The sequence below is a fragment of the Carcharhinus amblyrhynchos genome, chromosome 5, assembly GCF_965287045.1.
Source record: "Carcharhinus amblyrhynchos chromosome 5, sCarAmb.v2.hapA, whole genome shotgun sequence".
Taxonomy (NCBI): Eukaryota; Metazoa; Chordata; class Chondrichthyes; order Carcharhiniformes; family Carcharhinidae; genus Carcharhinus; species Carcharhinus amblyrhynchos.
The window spans coordinates 76,181,612-76,201,812 of NC_137328.1; the positions used below are offsets into that span (position 1 = coordinate 76,181,612).

At 40.4% G+C, this 20,201-nt stretch overlaps 1 protein-coding gene across 4 annotated transcripts in view; it reads left to right on the forward strand.

Moving 5' to 3' along the window:
* fbxl17 (F-box and leucine-rich repeat protein 17) overlaps positions 1 to 20,201 on the forward strand; it is a 753,967-nt gene that overhangs the window by 39,533 nt on the left and 694,233 nt on the right. For all 4 annotated transcript variants that reach the window (XM_080189041.1, XM_080189042.1, XM_080189040.1 and 1 more), the window contains exon 5: positions 19,366 to 19,497. In XM_080189041.1, coding sequence (XP_080045167.1) covers positions 19,366 to 19,497 — 132 coding nt within the window. The remainder of the gene's footprint in view (positions 1 to 19,365; positions 19,498 to 20,201) is intronic.

The window sequence follows — 20,201 nt, forward strand, 5'->3', positions numbered from 1 at the left end:
TTGAGAGGCGACCTGATAGAGGTTTATAAGATGTTGAGAGGAATAGATAGGGTGGATTCTCGGAGGCTATTTCCCAGGGCTGAAACGGTCGCTACGAGAGGACACAGATTTAAGGTGCAGGGAAGCAAGTACAGTGGAGATGTTAGGGGTAAGTTTTTCACTCAGAGGGTGGTGAGTGAATGGAATCAGCTGCCGTCGGTGGTGGTGGAGGCGAACTCGCTGGGGTCTTTTAAAAGACTTCTGGATGAGTATATGGGATCTAATGGGATTGGGGGTTATAGGTAGGTCTATGGCTTAGTAGGTATACAAGTGATCGGCGCAACAGTGGGCCGAAGGGCCTGTTTGTGCTGTAGTGTTCTATGTTCTAACTCCCACTCACCTGACGAAGGAACAGCGTGTTCCGAAAGCTTGGGGCATTTGCTGCAAATAAACTTGTTGGACTTTAAGCTGATGTTGAGAGATTTTTTTAAGTTTGAACTGCCTGTGGCTTTGAAGCTGCATTTTAAAAATGTTCAGGTAGACACCTGGATTTGAACTCCTTTCTGACTGAATGGTTTGCTAACACAGAGTACAACCCCAGATGGCTGTGATGCATTCCATGAATACAATAGTGAAATTCTTATTCTTGATCACATTTAACGATTCTGTGAGAAACATACGTGTGGACAAATGTGTGTATGCTGTTACGATCTTGTTAGAGACTGTTAACATTTAAAGAGAAATCTGAGCACACAGGTCAATCGCTGCAATTTTTACTTTTTAAACCAATAAATTTTATTGTATTAAATAAAATTAAATATAATTGAATTAATACTATTAACGTAACACCATAGTTTAGAATTACTTAAGCTTTAAACTCAGGCCAATTTTTTTATTCCCTTATATTACAAGTATTAAAGGTCCATTTACATTTCCTGGGATGAGCCTAAACATATGCCACAGCCTTCTGGATTCACTACAATTCTTCTCAGTATTCCAGCTATCCTCCAAGGTTAGATTCCAAGGGAGGGTGAGGGGGAGCTCCCAATTGTCTTTTTAGCGATGTGAACCTTGGACTTTTTCCTTTACAGATTATGACTGCCTCAGCTCCTTCTTTGCTGGCAAACATACATTTGCCTTCCCGTAGTTTTGCCACAAGACTCTGAGGCCACTATAGATTTCTGCAAACTGAAGCAAATCCTCCAGTTTCTTTTCCCCCAAGTCCAAACTGATATGGAGCCCCACCGAAATTCCATATAATGAATTTAATACTTTTTCTGATTAAAATGCAGACTGATTGACTAGCATTTATTTTCTTCAGCTTTCCCAACTGACTGAGCTGCACTCTATGTCTAGACTAAAACTGCAAGTGCTTCTGTCTGTTCCTAAATTAAACTGCTTGTTTCTGTCAGCAACATATGTTAAACAAAAAAACCTTTTAACCTAGGCTCTACCTTGAGTCACTGTCTCTGTGGGAAAGTGGCATGTTTTGGGCTGGTTCAATCAGAAATGCAAATGCAAAAAGTTATTTTCCATACTGTTGCAACTTTTTGATTGTAACCTAGATGAATAATTTGTTTGGCAAAAGTTTTACAACTCTTTCACCAGACTCCTGGCTTCATTAACTTTTGATTCTAACCTTGCAACATAAATTGGGGCTACCTTTTAAGTGCAATAAACCCAGGCTTGTTTGAGTTGCATTTACATGAGAGTTATTTCTACCAAATGCCCCTGCTTTTCCACAGTTCAAATTTTCATAGAATCCCTGCAGTGCAGGAGGAGGACATTCGGCCAATCGAGTCTGCACTGACTCTCTGACAGAATATCTTACTTTGAAATTTATTCTGAAACCCTGATATAGGGGAAGGAGAAAACCTGTGCTGGTGATAGTTTTATGTTTTTTGAAATATAATTTTGAAGTAAAAAAGGAAGTTTCATCAATTGATTTAATTCTTAATTGTAGCCTTGTTTTGGGTCTGAGTGCCCAAGCTTGTTGTCTTTATGCTGCCTGGAATGCAAGTATATAATGCAATGACTCAGGAAACCTGACTGGAGAGGAACATAGATTATTACAGAATGCAAAGTAAAACCGCTACTGTGGTGTGTATTCGATAAATCCCTGCCTGGGACTACAATTCAGCGGGTCCAGCCCGAGGCCTGCATTATAAAACGCAGAAACTTGTACTCAGTGAGCCCCACAGGGAGATCAATCAGTGATTCTCTGTGGGCCTCGAGGAATATCATAAAGGACTATCAAAGGAGCATGTAAATTATAAATCTGTGTCCCAATAATTTGCATTTTATCTGAAGGTGATCATTTGTATATCAATAAGGCAACACCAAATGCTTCTGATATCAGGATTGTTTTTGCACTTGTGCCCTACTGATGAATAAATTCTCAATCTCATAGTCTGTCATCATTCAACACCACCTACATAAGCTTGCATTTACTTGTCGCATTTGCTGGATATGGAGCTGGAACTGTTTTTTATTCCTCTGGCTCCAACATAGGCCAAGGCCAAGTCGACTTCTGTTATGGCTGAAATTGTTTCTACAGTACCGGGACAAATCTGGAGCCTTTTTAATCCCTATCTCTTAATCTAAATGGGTGATATAGTTATACAGTGGTCAGAAGGGTTGAATGTCACAGCCATATTTATGCACATTTTACATAAGAACATAACATAAGAAATAGGAGCAGGAGTAGGCCATCTGGCCCTTCGAGCCTGCCCCGCCATTCAATAAGATCATGGCTGATCTGTCGTGGCTCAGTTCCACTTTCCCGCCCTCTCCCCATAACCCTTAATCCCCTCTCTTATCAAAAACCCATCAACCCGCTTCTTAAAAATATTTAGCGAGGCAGCCTCCACCACTTCAACGGGCAGAGAATTCCAGAGATTCACCACCCTTTGAGTGAAGAAGTTCCTCCTCAACTCCGTTCTGAACTGCCCCCCCTTTATCTTGAGGCTGTGCCCCCTAGTCCTACTGTCTTTTTTGAGCGGGAAGAGTCTTTCCACCTCTATCCTATCCATCCCATTCATCATCTTATACGTCTCAATGAGATCTCCCCTCATTCTTCTAAACTCTAACGAGTACAAGCCTAGTTTATTCAGCCTCTCCTCATAGCTCAACCCCCTCAACTCCGGTATCAGCCTAGTAAACCTCCTCTGCACTCCCTCCAAGGCCAAAATATCCTTGCGCAGGTGCGGCGCCCAAAACTGCACACAGTACTCCAGCTGCGGCCTCACCAATGCCCTATACAGCTGCAGCAAGACCTCCCTACTTTTATATTCAATCCCCCTCGCTATGAAGGCCAGCATCCCATTCGCCTTCCTGACCACCTGCTGCACCTGCAGGCTGGGTTTTTGCGACTCATGCACAAGGACCCCGAGGTCCCTCTGCACCGTCGCCTGCTGCAGTTTTTCGCCACGTAAGTAATAGTCCTTCCTACCATTCTTCCTACCAAAGTGGACCACCTCACACTTGCCAACATTAAATTCCATTTGCCATTTCCTGGCCCATTCGCCCAGCCTATCTAGATCCTTCTGCAGACTCTCCACACCCTCCGCACAATTTGCCTTTCCCCCAATCTTGGTGTCATCAGCAAATTTCGACACCCTACACTCGGTTCCCTCCTCCAGATCATCTATATAAATGGTAAATAGCTGAGGCCCCAGCACCGACCCCTGGGGCACCCCACTAGTCACCAACCGCCAATCCGAATAGCACCCATTGACCCCCACTCTCTGCCTCCTATTTGACAACCAATCCTCTATCCACGCTAACACCCTACCCCCAACTCCATGTCCTCTGACCTTCTGCAGTAACCTCTTGTGAGGTACCTTATCAAACGCCTTCTGAAAATCCAGAAAGACCACATCCACCGGCTCTCCTCTATCCACCGCCCTAGACACATCCTCATAGAACTCCAGTAAATTGGTCAGACACGACTTCCCTTTAATGAAACCGTGTTGCGTCTGCCCTATCAAGCAATTCCCTTCAAGATGCCTCGCAATTTCCTCCTTAATGACGGATTCTAACATTTTACCTACCACAGACGTTAAACTAACCGGCCTGTAATTCCCCGCCTTTTGCCTGGCACCCTTCTTAAACAACGGCGTAACATTAGCCGTTTTCCAATCCTCCGGCACTTCCCCGGAATCCAGCGACGGAGTTTCATTTACTTCTTCATCTAACATTTTGCTTTCTTGAAATTTGAGATATTTGATATTTTGATATTCCAAAGACTTGAAACTTAGCCACATTAGGAAGTTGCATCGATTTTACAAAAAGGCCAGGATTCTTCCAAAAAATTCTAAGTTCCCAATGTGTGGAAAAATGGGTGTAAATTCTCGTTTTTTTTAGCGTGATTTCCAGAATGAATCTCCGACACTGTGCATTCACTCTGAAAGTCTGGGGATGGGGCCGATTCCTGCCTGAGATGCTGGCAGCATAGGAGCAAGCGGGTCCCACTGCTCACATGCCGATCTGTCAGTATGCAGGTGGATGCATGTGCAGTGGCCCTGCATTACCAGCCTCCAGATCGCTGGCCTGCCCCGCAACTCTCTATTGTTTGCCTTTCAATCCCCCCTCCCCCTGATAGAAGAAGTCCCACCTCCTAGGGCCAGTCCCTATGTCCTGCTTTCTTTCCCCTGAACGCTGCCCCCCCCCCCCCCCCCCCGTGGCCAGTGCCGAGAGGGCAAAGCTGGCATTGCCCAGGCACCCCCTTATCCCTGCCCTCATTGTGGGGGGGGGACCCTCTGGCTCTGTTCCCTCCAGTGGTGTTAGGCAGCCTGTCCCAACTTGTTTGGGGGGGGGGGGCGGTTTGGATGGGGGGAATGCTAGCAGGCTTGGAGACCCGCTAATGAAATGTAAATAGTGATTTCCATATTGTCATCAGCTCCATGCCAGTTTCCGGTGCAGAGCTGATTATGCTGGGAATCCTAATCTTGGAGACTTGCGGAGGCTGTATCATCCATTGGGAAGTCCATGAAACAGCCCCCACTGATGTCTGCTGGCCTGTTGTGCTCCTTGAACAGTGCAGCGGGCTAGGAGAATCACTCCCTATATGTTAAATGAGAGAGAAACAAAGAGTCGCTGTTTTTCAGTTACCAAAACAGTATTACTTCCTTGAGGAAAGAAAAATAAATATTCAGAAATATACATCTTTTATGACTTGATTGCAGTGTTATTGTTACAGATCATGCAGGAATTTCATTTTATTCAGTGGAGAATATTTGAACCGTTATTGCTATATCTAACATTGATGAATTCTAAGTTGGTAATAGTAGAAAGCATGCTGATTTTTTGAGAGAACAACATTCTATTTTATTTTCTTTAATCGGTATTTCCCCTCAGTAAATTATTTGGACTTGCTGTTTAAGTAAACACAAAGCTTGGGGCTGATTATTTCCTTTCCAGATGCATGTAAATTTGACATTTGTATGCCCAGACTGCCAATGTGGTGAAGAGTTGATGGGTATTTTCAATAAACTATAATTTTTCTTCTGAGTAATGAAAACAATTTTGAGGCAATTAAGCCTGGAGTTCTACCATTTTCCCCTAATTAAGTAGTCACTTGACTTTTAATATGGATATATGATTGGCAATAAGATGAATGAAGGTACTTGATTCTGATTTAGCACCTGTGTTGTATTGCAGGCCTAATTTTTTATAGTTAAAATAAAAGTAGACATTGTGGGGCAGATCAGAATAATGTTTGTGCATGTTTTCCTTTAAAAATACCCGAGTGTCAGGTGTGTAAGCTATATCATGACAGGACTCCCAATTACTTAGCCTGATATCATAGATAATGGCTAAAGGTGTGGATAGCATGTTCATGCAACCAAGTATCCTGCCAATACTGGATATAGCCAAAGATAATTTATTTATTTAATGTAATTATATACAATTTCAATTCCACAAACTAGATGTGAAAACATCCCAGATATAAAGGCAAAGTGAAAAATATTGATGAGATTTAGGAATCTTGATAATTTCTCCACATACTTCCCCAAGTAGTTTTAGGAATTGAGTGAAATTAATTTGAGTCAATAGGCATTCTTAACTTGCTGTAAGTTTAGTTTGTGCATTTCTTCCACAAACAGCATTTTTATTGAGTTTTCTCATACTACCTGCCCCAGTAACTGATTAAAATTCTGTTCAAAGATCTTGGGAGTAATTTTGATTTTAGCTTATAATGTGAAATGGGCGATATTGATTGCCTGGCCATTAGCCAGAACTCTTGATTTTCATTTCCATTGACTTCAGTACAGGCACTTGTTTTCACAGTTGTATTGAGGCTAATTGTAGCATCCCTGTCACTGCGCTGGCTGGAATCATCTATCTCAGCATAGACTGCAATTGAATCTTGTGATTTTTGTGGATCTGTGTTGTTCTGCATCACACTGGAAGCACACAATCCACCGGGGAAGTTAAAAATATTTATTTCCTAATCGTCAATAACTTGTATATGATTTATTCTTTTATTTATAACTTCTATAAACAAATGTAGCATTTTTGAAACATTTTTTGTTGGCATTCTTGTCCAAGGTCTGCTTTTCCATGCTTATACTTAGTGATTCATACAGCCTGTGTGGTGTTTCTTACCATCACTCCTCTATAGACTGTTGTCTGCATTATAACTTTTTTCATTTATGTGATGAGTTCAGGACCTGCATGGAGGTCAAAAGTCATACTGCATCTCTGGAATTAGGATGGGCTTGTTGATAATAGAAGAGACACCGAACTTAACTTCAGAATAGATGGTTTGCCAGTTTATAAATAATTTATGTTCCATTTTTACTTAGATAGTGTTTTAAGAATCATTGCTTGTTTTATAACTATTGGAAACTGCAACCTAGTGTTGTGATACACAGTGCCCTGTGAAGTAACTGCGCTATGTATTAACGATGATGTGGAGATGCCAGCGTTGGACTGGGGTAAACACAGTAAGAAGTCTCACAACACCAGGTTAAAGTCAACAGGTTTATTTGGTAGCACAAGCTACCAAATTGCATTCCAACCATTATTTTGTAAATTGAGTTTGTGTCTTTATATGCCCTGTTTGTGAACTGAAATCCCACTCGCCTGGTGAAGAAGCAACACTCTGAAAGCTAGTGGCTTGTACTGCCAAATAAACCTGTTGGACTTTAACCTGGTGTTGTGAGACTTCTTATTCTATTTATTAACTACACTGTGTTGTCTGAAAGAGGAGAACAAACTGCTATTTCTTGAAAGACTGCAAAAAAGCAGCATAATTTATATAATTTAGTTGCAATGTTAGTATTTCTGATAAGTAGGATTCTTCTGGAGATGGAAAAAAATCAGTTTGGCAATGGTGTACATCTTTTGCCAGAGCTGGTCATCTGCTGAATGTGGTATAAGAGGAATTTTCTCAGGGATCTGCTGGAGTGCTCTGTATTTTGTTGAACCTCACTTAACCAAAGCATCGATTGCGAAAGATAGCATTTAGTTCAAGAACAAAAAGGAATTTATTTGCTAATGCATACATCAGTAGAGAGAGACAGTGAATGAGGGTTAACTGTCCTCTCTAAGCTAATATTGCAAGGTAAAATTATTATTCTGAACATTTCAATATCGCATCCAGTTTTGTCAGTGAGACTGGAGGGCCCAGTCACAATATTCAACATTATTACCTTAGCAAATAACGTTCCACCTGTCAACAGGAATGGGAGATTATTGGCTTATTGCCCATGTAGGTTTCTTCCCCTTTTACCTAGGAAACCTAACCCACATGATTACTAGTAACCAAGGCCATAGCCAATATCTCTGATTTTAATTGGTGAAAAGAGTCACTGCTTTGCTGGAACTGGGGCCTCCTTTTTCAGCATAAGGGACTGCTCCAGCCTCCTTATTGTACCAAGTAAAAACAACAAGAAAGCAGAGAGGAACGACTAATGTTGTTACCTAAGAACATCAGTCAAAACAGAGCAGTATTCTACAGGTAGGTAAGTTGTTTCAAAATGCTAAGTTAGTTTGGGAATAGGGCTTCTCCAGCTGAATGCTAACATTTATTTCTGGAGAAATGGAATTGAAACATAGGGCAGGATTTTACAGCCTTGCTTGGGTGAGGTTGTACAATCCTGCCTGAGGCAAACAATGATTTCTGTTCTGGGAACCTCGCCCATCATAATTCTGGGGCAGGCAAAGTGGTAGGTTTTCGTCCAGAGTCCAAAGCTGTGCAGATAATGTGGATTGGCCATACTAAATTGTGCCTTAGTGTGTGGAGGTGTGTAGGTTACAATAATTAGCCATGGAAAATGGTGGGGTTATGGAGATAGGGCGGAGGAGATGGCCTGGGTAAGATATTCTGTCAGAGTCTCAGTGGAGACTTGAGTTGAATGGTCTCCTTTCGCACATTGGTAATTCTTAAAACTAAAAAAGTGTGAAAATGAAGTTATGTTAAATTTATGTTGAACCTTGGTTAGAATAGTAGAAGTTGGAAACAAAAACACAAAATTCAGGAAATACTCATCAGGTCAAGTGACGTATTGCCATCATATATCTTAAACATGAACTTCTCTGTTGTCTCCAAGGGTTCACAATAAAAATACCACATCTCAGCTGTCTTCACGGATATTGTCTGATCAACCTGAATATTTTCTGACCTGAATCAAATTTTTCTCTCCCATTATTTTAATGCAGCTGTTAACCTATTGGTTTTAACTAATACCTCTTGGTGATAACATTTGGAAGTGTGTTGACCAGAGTAACTTCTAAGCCTACATTTCCCCCCTTTGCTTCCCATTAAAAGGCTTGGTTTTTGCATTTACACAAAATAGTAGGCACTTAAAACTAAAGGGAACACAGGTGACAGAGAAAGGGTAATTACCACTTGTTCTTGGACTTCAATCCATTATTTCACAAAGCTCATAAGTGTGAGTTACATGCGATTGGAATATCTAATTATTCAGAGTTTAATTTTGGACTTATGTTATTTTAATACAGATTTTAAATTTATGGGGAAGTGGTCTTTTTCAAATTATTGAATTGCAGTTTTTTAAACACAAGTATTTAGCCATTGTACTTTAAACAAATTCGCTGTGAAGAACTTGGAGATATTTTTAATAATTAGATACAATTCAAGTGCAGGTATATTTATTCTTGGAGAGGAGTCCCTTAATTCTGCAGAGTAAAGTCTTGTGGGCATATCTCAAGGCAATTGCTTTTAGCTCAACCAGAAGATTGTAAGCACCCTTTGAATACAGAAGTAAACAGAACATTGAGACCAAGTCTTGGACAGGAAGGACCTGAACAAGGCACAGACCAATGTCCTCATTAGATGGTTAATCAGTACTGTTGGCAACAATGTAGGCACTGTTGCTCTCAGCAGGGCATAGCCAGAAGAAAGGAGAGATGAGGTGCATAGAAAATTAGGAAGAGCAAACAGCAACAGAATGAAGAATGGTGTAGATAGAGGAAGAAAGCAAAGTTGATACACATGCTGTTGAAATGCATGTGTGGTCATGCGAGGAGTGTTACAAACAGCAGGCACAAATTCCCATGTGGGGTAATGATCTAGTGGCTGCAATGGCAATCCGACAGAAGGCCCAATTTCAGCAATTGAAAAAAAACCTCACTTTTCAGGAAGAAGCACAGCGATCCAAGACCACAGCAGTTTGTGATTGAAATGTAAGTTGTGAGATTGATGCAGGTAGGGATTCAGTTCAGAGGGGGAAGGAAATCCTGTTTTTTAATGTGGCTACAGACAACAGTATCTATTCCCTGGACTAAACTGTTCACTTTTCATTCTTTTTCTTTTCATCCTACTTGAATGGTATCCTGCACTGTGGTGCTATGGTCCATTTGTCAGGCACCCTGCAACCCTTGTTCTCACCTTTTTTCAGCCTCTTGTAGCTGGTGATTTTGTCGGCAAGCTCAGAGGCTATAAATTATGATTAATTAAATTAAATTAAATTAATTACTGATTGATTAATTCAGTAGATGGGTAAGACGGACATGGTAGGGATGCTTGTGTGCCATGACTGCAACATATGGGAATCTGTGAATTGCATTGCAATTCTGGACAACCATACCTTAGTAAATATCTGCAGCTTAAGGAGCTTTGGGTCAGCATTGCTGAGCTGGAGTTTGATTTGCAGCCATTATAGGGATCAGAGATAAGTAGAGTAAGCTGAACATGTTGTTCTTGGAGGTCCTTTTACCTCCTAAATTGTGATACATGTTTCAAGTTGGTCAGGGATAGGAGGATATGACTGGGAGCCAGGCAGATATGGAGATCCAGCATGGAATGATGGAGAAGCCTCAGCCCTTTACTTTGACCAACATGTGCAAGGTACTTGCTACCTTGGTGAGAACGAGGGTTGCAGGGTGCCTGAGCAAATGGACCATAGCACCACAGTGCAGGATGCCAGTCAAGTAGGATGAAAAGAAAAAGCATGAAAAGTGAACAGTTTAGTCCAGGGAATAGATACTGTTGTCTGCAGTTACGACCAGGAAGTTTTGATGATGAGACACTAGCAATAATACTTCAGAAAGAAGGAACTGTTTAAATCCCTTGGGATGAGCTCTATTTAAACCTGGCTTGGATTAGTGTTCTGGTGATCTGTATAATTAGGAATATGGACATAAAGATTTAGATTAATAGAGAAGGGGAGGATTCAGATGAAGGAGAATAAAAAATCAAAGAGAAAAGGTGAAGCAAAAAAGCAACACAGTTTTTTGGGTGAAGACAAGTAGAGGGGGTCAAAGTTTAACAGCAACAATTCATCAACACCTAATTAGGAGCTTTTCAGAGACCTTTGTATTATACTGACTTTCATGTGAGAGATTGATTTTTATTAATTGCAACTCAAAATATATAAAGAACTCATGGAGACAGTAATTCTGGTTGAAAACATACTTTATTGTTGCTCGGCCTGGTCCACACATGTGGGAGAATGATTTGGGGCAGCCCAAATTATTCTAAATTGCATTGTTATCAATATCCCAATTATATATTTTCAAAAATCATTTGCCCACCTACTCTGCTCATCCTAGCCAGCGTGAGCCAATCATTTTGGTATGAATCATTCACCTTGGCCAATGATACTCTCCTCTGGCAGCATGAGAGTACACAGGCCCGTAGAAGTTCTTGTCCACTGTCTCCTAGCAACCTCAATATGTTAGTCCGTAGAGTTCAAAAGTTTATTTTCCCATTCTATTTTAACAACTCCTTATTGCCAAAATTGATTTATTCTATTCATTCTGCTGTCTGGAAAGCTTGTACTTTGTAAAGTTGATAAGATAGTTCTCAGTAAATGTATTGTTTACAAGGAATGTGGTTGTTCTTGATCAGGAAGTCATTGGCCAAGGTAAATGCCTTAAATTCAGAATACAATGTTTTCCAAAAATACAATTTTAATATCTCTAATAATGGTTATATGTGTTTTTATGCAAACTGTACCTTTCTTACTCCAGGTACTTTGTACTTTTTCTACTCTATATTCACTCTAAATTAGTTTATCTTAATCCATTAATCTTTTATAGTCCCAGGTTATCCCAAACCCCTCTAATGCTAACAAAGGAAGACAGAATGATGATAAAAGTAAAATGAATTGCTCTTTATCTGAGGTGCAAAGACTTAACAATGAGATAGATGGATGAATGGCACAATTGGAGTTAAATGATATTGATCTCATTGTGTTATGATCTCTGTAGAGGTTGATAACTTTTACAAAGAGATTCAGACTTCAATTCATTAGCTGAAAGAGTGATCTGACAAGATTTGAGGTTTTAAAACCTTTACTGTAAGAAATACAGGAAAAACTGCTGATTCACCACTGCTTTCATTTTGCTGGCAACTTATGCATACCACACACTCCATGGAATTGATGTTATTTTAGTTATTCGTCGATTCCATTGTGTTTCTGTATACCCATTTCACCGAGCAGTAACTTCAAGTGACCATCTCCAGGCAATTCATTAAGTTTCTTAAATCTGCCATCAACAGTAAGGCCTGTTCAAGTGAATCTTCGTTCTCTTGGCCATGCCAGGACAAATCTCTTGGAATGCAGAGAAGGCTGCACCACTGAAATTGGCAAAGGCTGCAGAATGCTTTCATGGCAATTTCCTGGAAAAATAGGTTGTGGAACCAATTAGAGATAGTTATCTTTAGATCAATTAATGTGCAATGAATCGTGGGAGAAATCGTGGAGAATAAGGAAATGGCAGAGGCATTGAACAAATATTTTGTGTCTGTCTTCACAGTAGAAGACACAAATTGTCATACCAGAAGTAGAGAGTAATTAAGTGTCTGAAGAGTGAGAAAATTGAAGTAACTAATATCAGCAGAAAATATATATCAGAGAAGCTTGATGAACCAAAACTTGATAAATCAGCAGGACCAGATGGCATTCATCCTATGGTTCTAAAAGAGAGAATTGCACAGATACTGAGTACATTGGTTATCATTTTCTAAAACTCTCCAATTTCTGAAATAGTTTCACCAGATTGGTAGTTGGCAAATATAATCAGAAAGGAAGGAGAGAAAAAAGTATGTCAGTTATTTTAACATCTATGATTGGAAAATGCTGGAATTGATGATTATGGAAGTCTTAAGAATGCACATTATTGTATTTCAGATAAAACCAACATGGTTTTATGAAAGGGAAATTATGTTTGAAAAATTTATTGGAAATTTTTGAGCTTGTAACCAGGAGTGACTGTCTCCAGGCAATTAAGGAAGTTTTGAATACACCACCAGTAGTGAAACCTGTTCTAAACATTGTTCTATGGTTTGGGCGAGGAAGAATCCCAGGGTTTTGGAGGTTGGCCTATCATGACAGGCTGAATGCATTGCGTTTACATTCTCTGGAATTGAGGAGAATGAGAAATGATCTCACAGAATCATAGAGTCATACAGCGCAGAAGAGGCCCTGCGGGCCATCGAGTCTGCACCAGTGAGTGAGAAACACCTGAATTCCTACCTAATCCCATCTGCCAGCACTAGATCCTGAATGTTATGATGTGCCAAGTGCTCATGCAAGTTGCTTTTAAAGGATTTGAGGCAACCTGCCTCTCCCACACTCCCAGGCAGCACATTCTAACTGTCACCATCCTCTGGATAAAGAAGTTTTTCCTCACATCCCTAAACCTCCTGTCCCTCACCTTGAATCTATGTCCCCTAGTGGTCTCATTGTAGCATTCAAGTTTCTGAAGGAGCCTCACAGATTCAACAATGATAGGTTGTTTACCTGGCTGCATGATCTAAAACAATGGGGCACAGTCTCGTGGTAAGGGGCTGATCATTTAGGACTGAGGAAGAAGATAATTTTTTTCACTAAAAGCATTGTGAATCTTTGGAATTCTCCACTTCAGAGGGTTGTGGATGCTGTATAATACAGAATATTGAGAAAGACAGACAGATTTTTGACCTCTTGGACAATTGTGGGATGGGGTAACAGGTAGGAAAGTGGAGTTAAAACCCAAGATCAACCATGATCCCAACGATCGCTGAGGCAACCTCGAAGGACCACATAGTCTCGTCTTATTCCAATTCTTTGTGTTCTTCTATTCAGCTGGGGTAGCGCATGTAATTCTGGTACTCTACTTCAGGAAGGATATCAAGACCTAGAAGAGGGTACAGAGGAGGGTTATTGGGATGATCACAGCGATGAGGGTGTTTAGTTATATGGAGAGATGGAAGAAACTGGGATTGTTCCAGTTTATGCAGAGAAGGCTATGGGGAGACTTAATAATAGAGGTTTTGAAAGTTCCAATGAGTTTGCTAGTGTAATTGTTTCCTCTGGCAAATGGGTTGATAAGTGCAGCTTTCAGATTTCAAGTAGAACAAAAAATATTATAGCATAGGAACAGGCCCTTCAGCCCTCCAAGCTTGCACTGACCATGCTGCCTGTCTGAACTAATCCTACTGGGGACCATATCCCTCTATTCCCATCATATTCATGTCTTGGTCAAGATGCTTAAAAGTCACTATTGTATCTGCTTCCACCACTTCCCCTGGCAGTGAGTTCCAGGCACCCATCCACTACCCTCTGTGTAAAAAAGAAAATTGCCTTGTACATCTCCTTTAAACCTTGTTTAAACCTGAAACCTATGCCCCCTTGTAATTGATACTTCCATCCCGGGGGAAAAAGCTTCTAATTATGCTTTCTGCCCATTCTCCTCATAATCTTGTCGACTTGTATCAGGTTGCCCCTCAACCTCCATCGTTCCAGTGTGAACAAACCAAGTTTCTCCAACCTCTCCTCATTGCTACTGTCCACCATATCAGGAACCATCCTGGTAATTCTTTTCTGTACCCTCTCCAAAGCTTGCACATCCTTCTAGTGGTGTGGCGACCAGAATTGAACATTATATTTCAAGCGCAGTCTAACTAAGATTCTATAAAGTTGCAACATGACTTACCAATTTTTAAACTTGATGCTCTGGCCGGTGAAGATAAGCATGCTGTATGCTTTCTTGAATACCTTTTCCACCAGCGTTGCCACTTTCAGTAACCCGTTACCTGTACACTCAGATCCCTCTGTCTATCAATACCTTTAACAGTTCTGCCATTTACTGTATATTTGGCAAAAGTGTTCGGAATCATCAGCTACTATTTAAGTGGGTAACCCTTTCCACAGCAAAAGAGAGGATGTGAGAATTTTTTTTTTGATTATAGGTAGTTGAGCTCTGGTACCTTTGCGTGAAAGAGCGATTGAAGCAGTTTCCAAAGGAACTTTGAAAAAGCAATTGGACATTTACTTTAAGTGAATTAATTTGCACAGCTATAATGAAAAGGCCACAGTGTGGGGCTTAATTAAAAAAAAAACTTAGGACTTGTCTTTCTTGACTACTAGATGTCCAGAAGTTCTCCTCAGTTAATTGATTTTGAATTTTTAATTAGTTTTGAAGTATCACTACTGCTTGGAATGGAGAAGCTCTCACAAACAGCAATGTGATAATGAGCAGATAATCTACTTTTTGTGATGTTGAATAAGGATAAACATTGACCTGGGCACTGGTGATAACTTGCCTGTTCTTGAAATATTTCCATAGGATCTTTTGCCTCCACCAGAAAGGCTGGGCAGCCATTGGTTTAACATCCTATCTGAATGATGTCATCTCTGGTTGCGCTGAGAGCTGCACTGGAATGTCATACTAGATTGTTGTGCTGAAGTCCTAGAGTGAGACTAAGACAAGGGAGGGGCAATGTCGAAGAAAGACAGTACAAGAGAGTGGAGAGAGAAAGGGTGCAAAGAATGAACAAATGATGAAAGGCAGAGGGAAGACTGAGGGATGAGAAACTGGTTCCCAACAAGGCAGCATGAAATGTTCACAGACAAGGTGGTCAAAGGTATACCAGATTGTCTACTGGAAATGCAGACTCCAGATGGAGTGGGTGGAAGTCCTCCGGGGACTTGGTCACCTCACATCTGATGGGCTCAATGAGAGAGTGTGAATATCCACCATAACAATAACTGGGTCACAAATTTTGTAGGGATAATTGCTGGTGGAAAGGTTACCCACTTAAATAGTAGCTGATAACCACAGCGTTTCACCTTCAGACTCGTGTTAAGGGTGGGTACAATGCTGCTCACAGCTCCACATGTTCCCTCATGGAGTGCACCACAGAATTTGTGAAGAGGTAGTTCAGATGCCAAAATCTGCAATATGCACCAAAGAGGTGTCTGGCATGATCACAGTTTGCTGTTCCCTTCACAGTCTTGCTGTACAAAGATGTGAGCCTCTCCAGAGGGTCCAGAGGATCGAGTGTGAGCAGCAACACGATGGATGGGCTTGTGGTGATGTGAAAGTATTCATGAGAGAAGATGTCACCCTCGCTAATGTGTATGTGAGATCTGTGAAAAGAGCTAGTTAAGTACATGTTGTCATGAAGAGGGTTTGATAGTGGAAGGAGCTAAGAGAGGACTTAGCCTGGTGGAGAGGATGAAATTGTTCATCTGCTTCTTGGACTATGTGATGCTTCTTGCATGGCTGCCAGTTGCATTGACCTCCTGAGCAACAGCCTTCAAGGCTAGAGATGTGAAGTTGGTGTATGCTTCCTGGAGTCTTTCCATGGGTAAAGGACATGCCTCTCACTCAGATACCTGGAGTCAAGGCCTAGAGGGCTTGTGGTTAGGTCAGGTACAGGTTTCTTGAGGGTGCTAGCCTTTCGCCCTTGGGTTCTGGACATCCTGCATGATCCCATGAAGATTGATGGGCAGGAGAGAATGAGATGAGTGCGCTGGACTGGTGTTTACACACTGTTCCTGAATTTTTGAACCTGCTAGCTGACGATAGCGGAGCGAATTTGCTCCTGCCCGCCAGGTGATGAGGAGAAATGTTTGCTCGTGCATAATTAATGAGGCTTCAAGTGGAGAATTAGGTGCAAGTTCACGCCATTCCGACCAGCAGGAATGGCGCTGCTGGAACAACCCACTGTTTGTTGAATGGCCTCCCCCTGTATTACAAGATTGTTTTTCAGCTATTTTAGGATGATTCTGGAACACTAACATTTATTGTCTGCACTTGGTTGCTATGAAGGCAATCGCACAGTGTGGGCATGAGTTAAGTGTAGGTCAGATTTCCAACACTGAAATGGTGAATCAGTTGAGTGTCTATAACAATTCAGCAACTGTCAAGATTACTTTTATTGTGCTTCACCACAATTACCAGGTTTATTGAATTCTGTTTCACAGCTTGCCATCATGGTGTTTGAACTCTCAACCTGTTTGTTGTGAGTCAATGTGAGAACTGTTTTGCTATCAAAGAACAAAGAAAATTATAGCACAGGAACAGGCCCTGTGGCCCTCCAAACTTGCACCAATCGTGCTGCCTGACTGAACTAAAACCCCCTACCCTTCCGGGGATCATATCCCTCTATTCCCATCCTATTCATGTATTTGTCAGAAGTCCCTTAAAACTCACTATTGTTTCTGTTTCCGCTACCTTCCCCGGCAGCGCATTCCAAGAATCCACCGCCCTCTGTATAAAAAAAACTTGCCTCGTACATCTCCATTAAAGCTTGCCTCTTGCACCTGAAATGTATGCCCCCTAATAATTGATTAAACCTATGCCCCCTAGTAATCCTACTCCTTTCTAATGCAACATCATGACTGTGATCTCTTACTGGAGGCATCAAAGCCTATTGAAAATGTATATTTGGAATTATTTTTCCTTTTATGGGTGTACAAATCTCTTTGGAAATACTTTGTGATGTCTGTTAGAGAGCCATATTTAGAAACTTGGAAGTGGTGAGATAATGTCTGTCACTGAAATATCTGGTGATGGAAACTGTGCTATATATTCATTACAAAGTTGAAAATAAACTTCAATCCTGCCACTTTGGGGAAATGTAACTGACCATTGGTTTGTGGGATTAATTTAGTCGACCCTTGTTTACCATCAGACAGACTTCAACTAATTAATTTACTAGAAAACATGAAACACTTAAGATGTATATCCCTGAAAGTCGGTACGAAGGCAATTTGTTAGAGACTGACAAGGATATGCGCCCCTGTCACACGCTGTTTTCCCAAGGAAGGATATAAAGGTGCTACATCGATTCCTGTTGAATCATTTACTTAACACCACTTTGACGTGTAAAGTGCTGTTGTTCTCAAACGTGTTTCTTTTGTTTCTTTCTTGGTCATTAAGTGGAAATGTTCCATATAAGTTGAATATTTTACGTCTAATTATTTCACCTATACTCAAAAATGTCAGTTGTCCAGAAGAAAAATAGCTTTGGGGTGATGCCTCTTGAAAGGTTTGGCAATTGTCATATCATTTTTCAGCTCACTTTATGCATCAGAAGTTCCATATCAGTACACTATCTTCTCATTATGTGGCTAGTGTCAAAGTTTGTTTGATAATGCTCCCCTGTGAAGTGTCTTCGATTTTTTTTTTCAATGAATTCATTGGATATGGACATCATTGGCTAGGCCAGAATTTATTGCCCATCCATAACCACCCTTGAGAAAGTGGTAGTGAACTTCCTTCTCGAACCGTTGGAGTCCGTGTTGTATTGGTACACCCACAATGCTGTTAGGGAGGGAGTTCCAGGATTTTAATCAAGCAACAGTGAAGGAACAGTGATACATTTCCAAATCAGGATGGTGCATGGTTTGGCGGGGAACTTCCGGGTGATGGTGTTCAACGTATAAAGGGGGGGCGGTTTAGAACGGAGTTGAGGAGGAACTTCTTCACTCAAAGGGTGGTGAATCTCTGGAATTCTCTGCCCGTTGAAGTGGTGGAGGCTGCCTCGCTAAATATTTTTAAGACGCGGGTTGATGGGTTTTTGATAAGAGAGGGGATTAAGGGTTATGGGGAGAGGGCGGGAATGTAGAACTGAGCCACGACAGATCAGCCATGATCTTATTGAATGGCGGGGCAGGCTTGAAGGGCTACATGGCCTACTCCTGCTCCTATTTCTTATGTTCTTGTGTTCTTATGTTCTTATGTTCTCTTGTCCTTCTAGATGGTAGCAATTATTTGTTTAGAAGGTGCAATATAAGGAGCCTTGGTGGGTTGCTGCAGTGCATCTTGTGGATGGTACACACTGTAGTGATGTTAGTGTACCATTAAGAAATGTTTTTTTTAAATCACAACCTCTGTTGTTGTAAGAAAAGGTTTTCAGTTCTTTTTCTCTTGTTGCAGGGCTGTCTGCTAGAAGTCCTTTTATTGCTACTTCACTAGCTTAAATGGGAATTTGTTTATTTTTGCCTGATATTGTTTAATATTGTCTGAGCTGTGATCTTATAAAACTGTTACTTCTGAAGTTAGTGGTAGGGCTGCCATGAAAATACTGTGTAATTGAAGGCATATAATTCAAGAAACATAAGCACATGCATATTTAACTTATTTAGACATATATTCTATGTTACCAAGAACAGACAGGCCATACATATATATTGTCATCTAGAGAGTTCAGAGATCCTCCTTGTCATTAACTAAATCGTAGAAATTTAAGCATGCCCAGCGATTCGAGTGCAAAATGTTGTATTTGTACTTATAATGTGATTTTAAGGCTATAACAAGATTGTACTCGTCTTTTAAAAAAATAATATTTTTACACACACAAAATGTAAAATTCAATTCAATATTGCTTAATGTTAACTTTTCAACAATAACTTTTATTTATATAATGTTATATGATTTATAATATATACCTTGAATGCCAAAAATAAAGTCCTAAGATGCTTCACAGTGACGTGATTAGATAAAAATGGATGCTATGTCAAAAGGAGAATTTGGACTAAGATGGGTGTTGAGTGGAAAAAGTAGAGAATGAGTGATGGAGATATTGACTAGTATAGCAAAATAATTTAACGTGTGAGGTACATAGAAGAGTACAAGGTACAAGTGTTACTTGTTTGAAAAAAACTTTAATAAACAATTTGCAAACAATTTTTGTTACAGCTGGGACAGAAATGTCCAGATGTCTTGGATATCCATTTTGGTCAATGTTACAAGATCACAGATGAAGGCATGATAGCATTGGCACAGGGTTGCCCGAGGCTACAGAGAATCTACATGCAAGAAAACAAACTGGTATGTCAAAATTTCAAGACTGGCTGAGTTACAATATCAGCGTCTCATCAACCTAAGTTGTTCTGGAGAACTGCTTTCAAATCTTATCTTTCAGCGGATGGTCAGTTTTTTTTGATATAGCATTTCTGATAAGAAGTAAGGTTTTCTTGAGTAAAATGCTTGTAGTTATGACAGATTTTAATCATGGGCACCGCATGAATTAATTCATGTCATCTGCATTGAGCTGGATTTTTATTTTTGCAACAATATTGCTTTTTTTTATTCACTTGTAGGACATGGGTGTTGCTGGCTGGCCAGCATTTGTTGCCCATCCCTGTTCGTGAAGCAAAAGTTACTGTCTTAGTTTATCAGTTGCACAAACGTTGTGCTATTAGAAGGCCAGATATAGAAGCTTGAACTTGTTGGTGTATAATTTCAGGACAGGTAGCTTTCTCGGGGTCGCAGACAAATGAAAAAAAGATCTTTTATTCAGAACAGGAAGTAAAATCTCTCGTTTATCATCAGAAACATATCCTCAAGTTGTTTGCTTTAAAATTTTAAAATGATTGACTTTTTGCCATTGCATAATGTTTGTTTTGGTAATTAGGTTAACGGCTCAGTATTTAATTTCTATTCAATTTAAATATCTATTTTAAACATCGATTTTAAGTTAAAGAAAAGTAGAAGCAATCTGAAATTGCTCAGTAGTTCAATAAATTGAAACC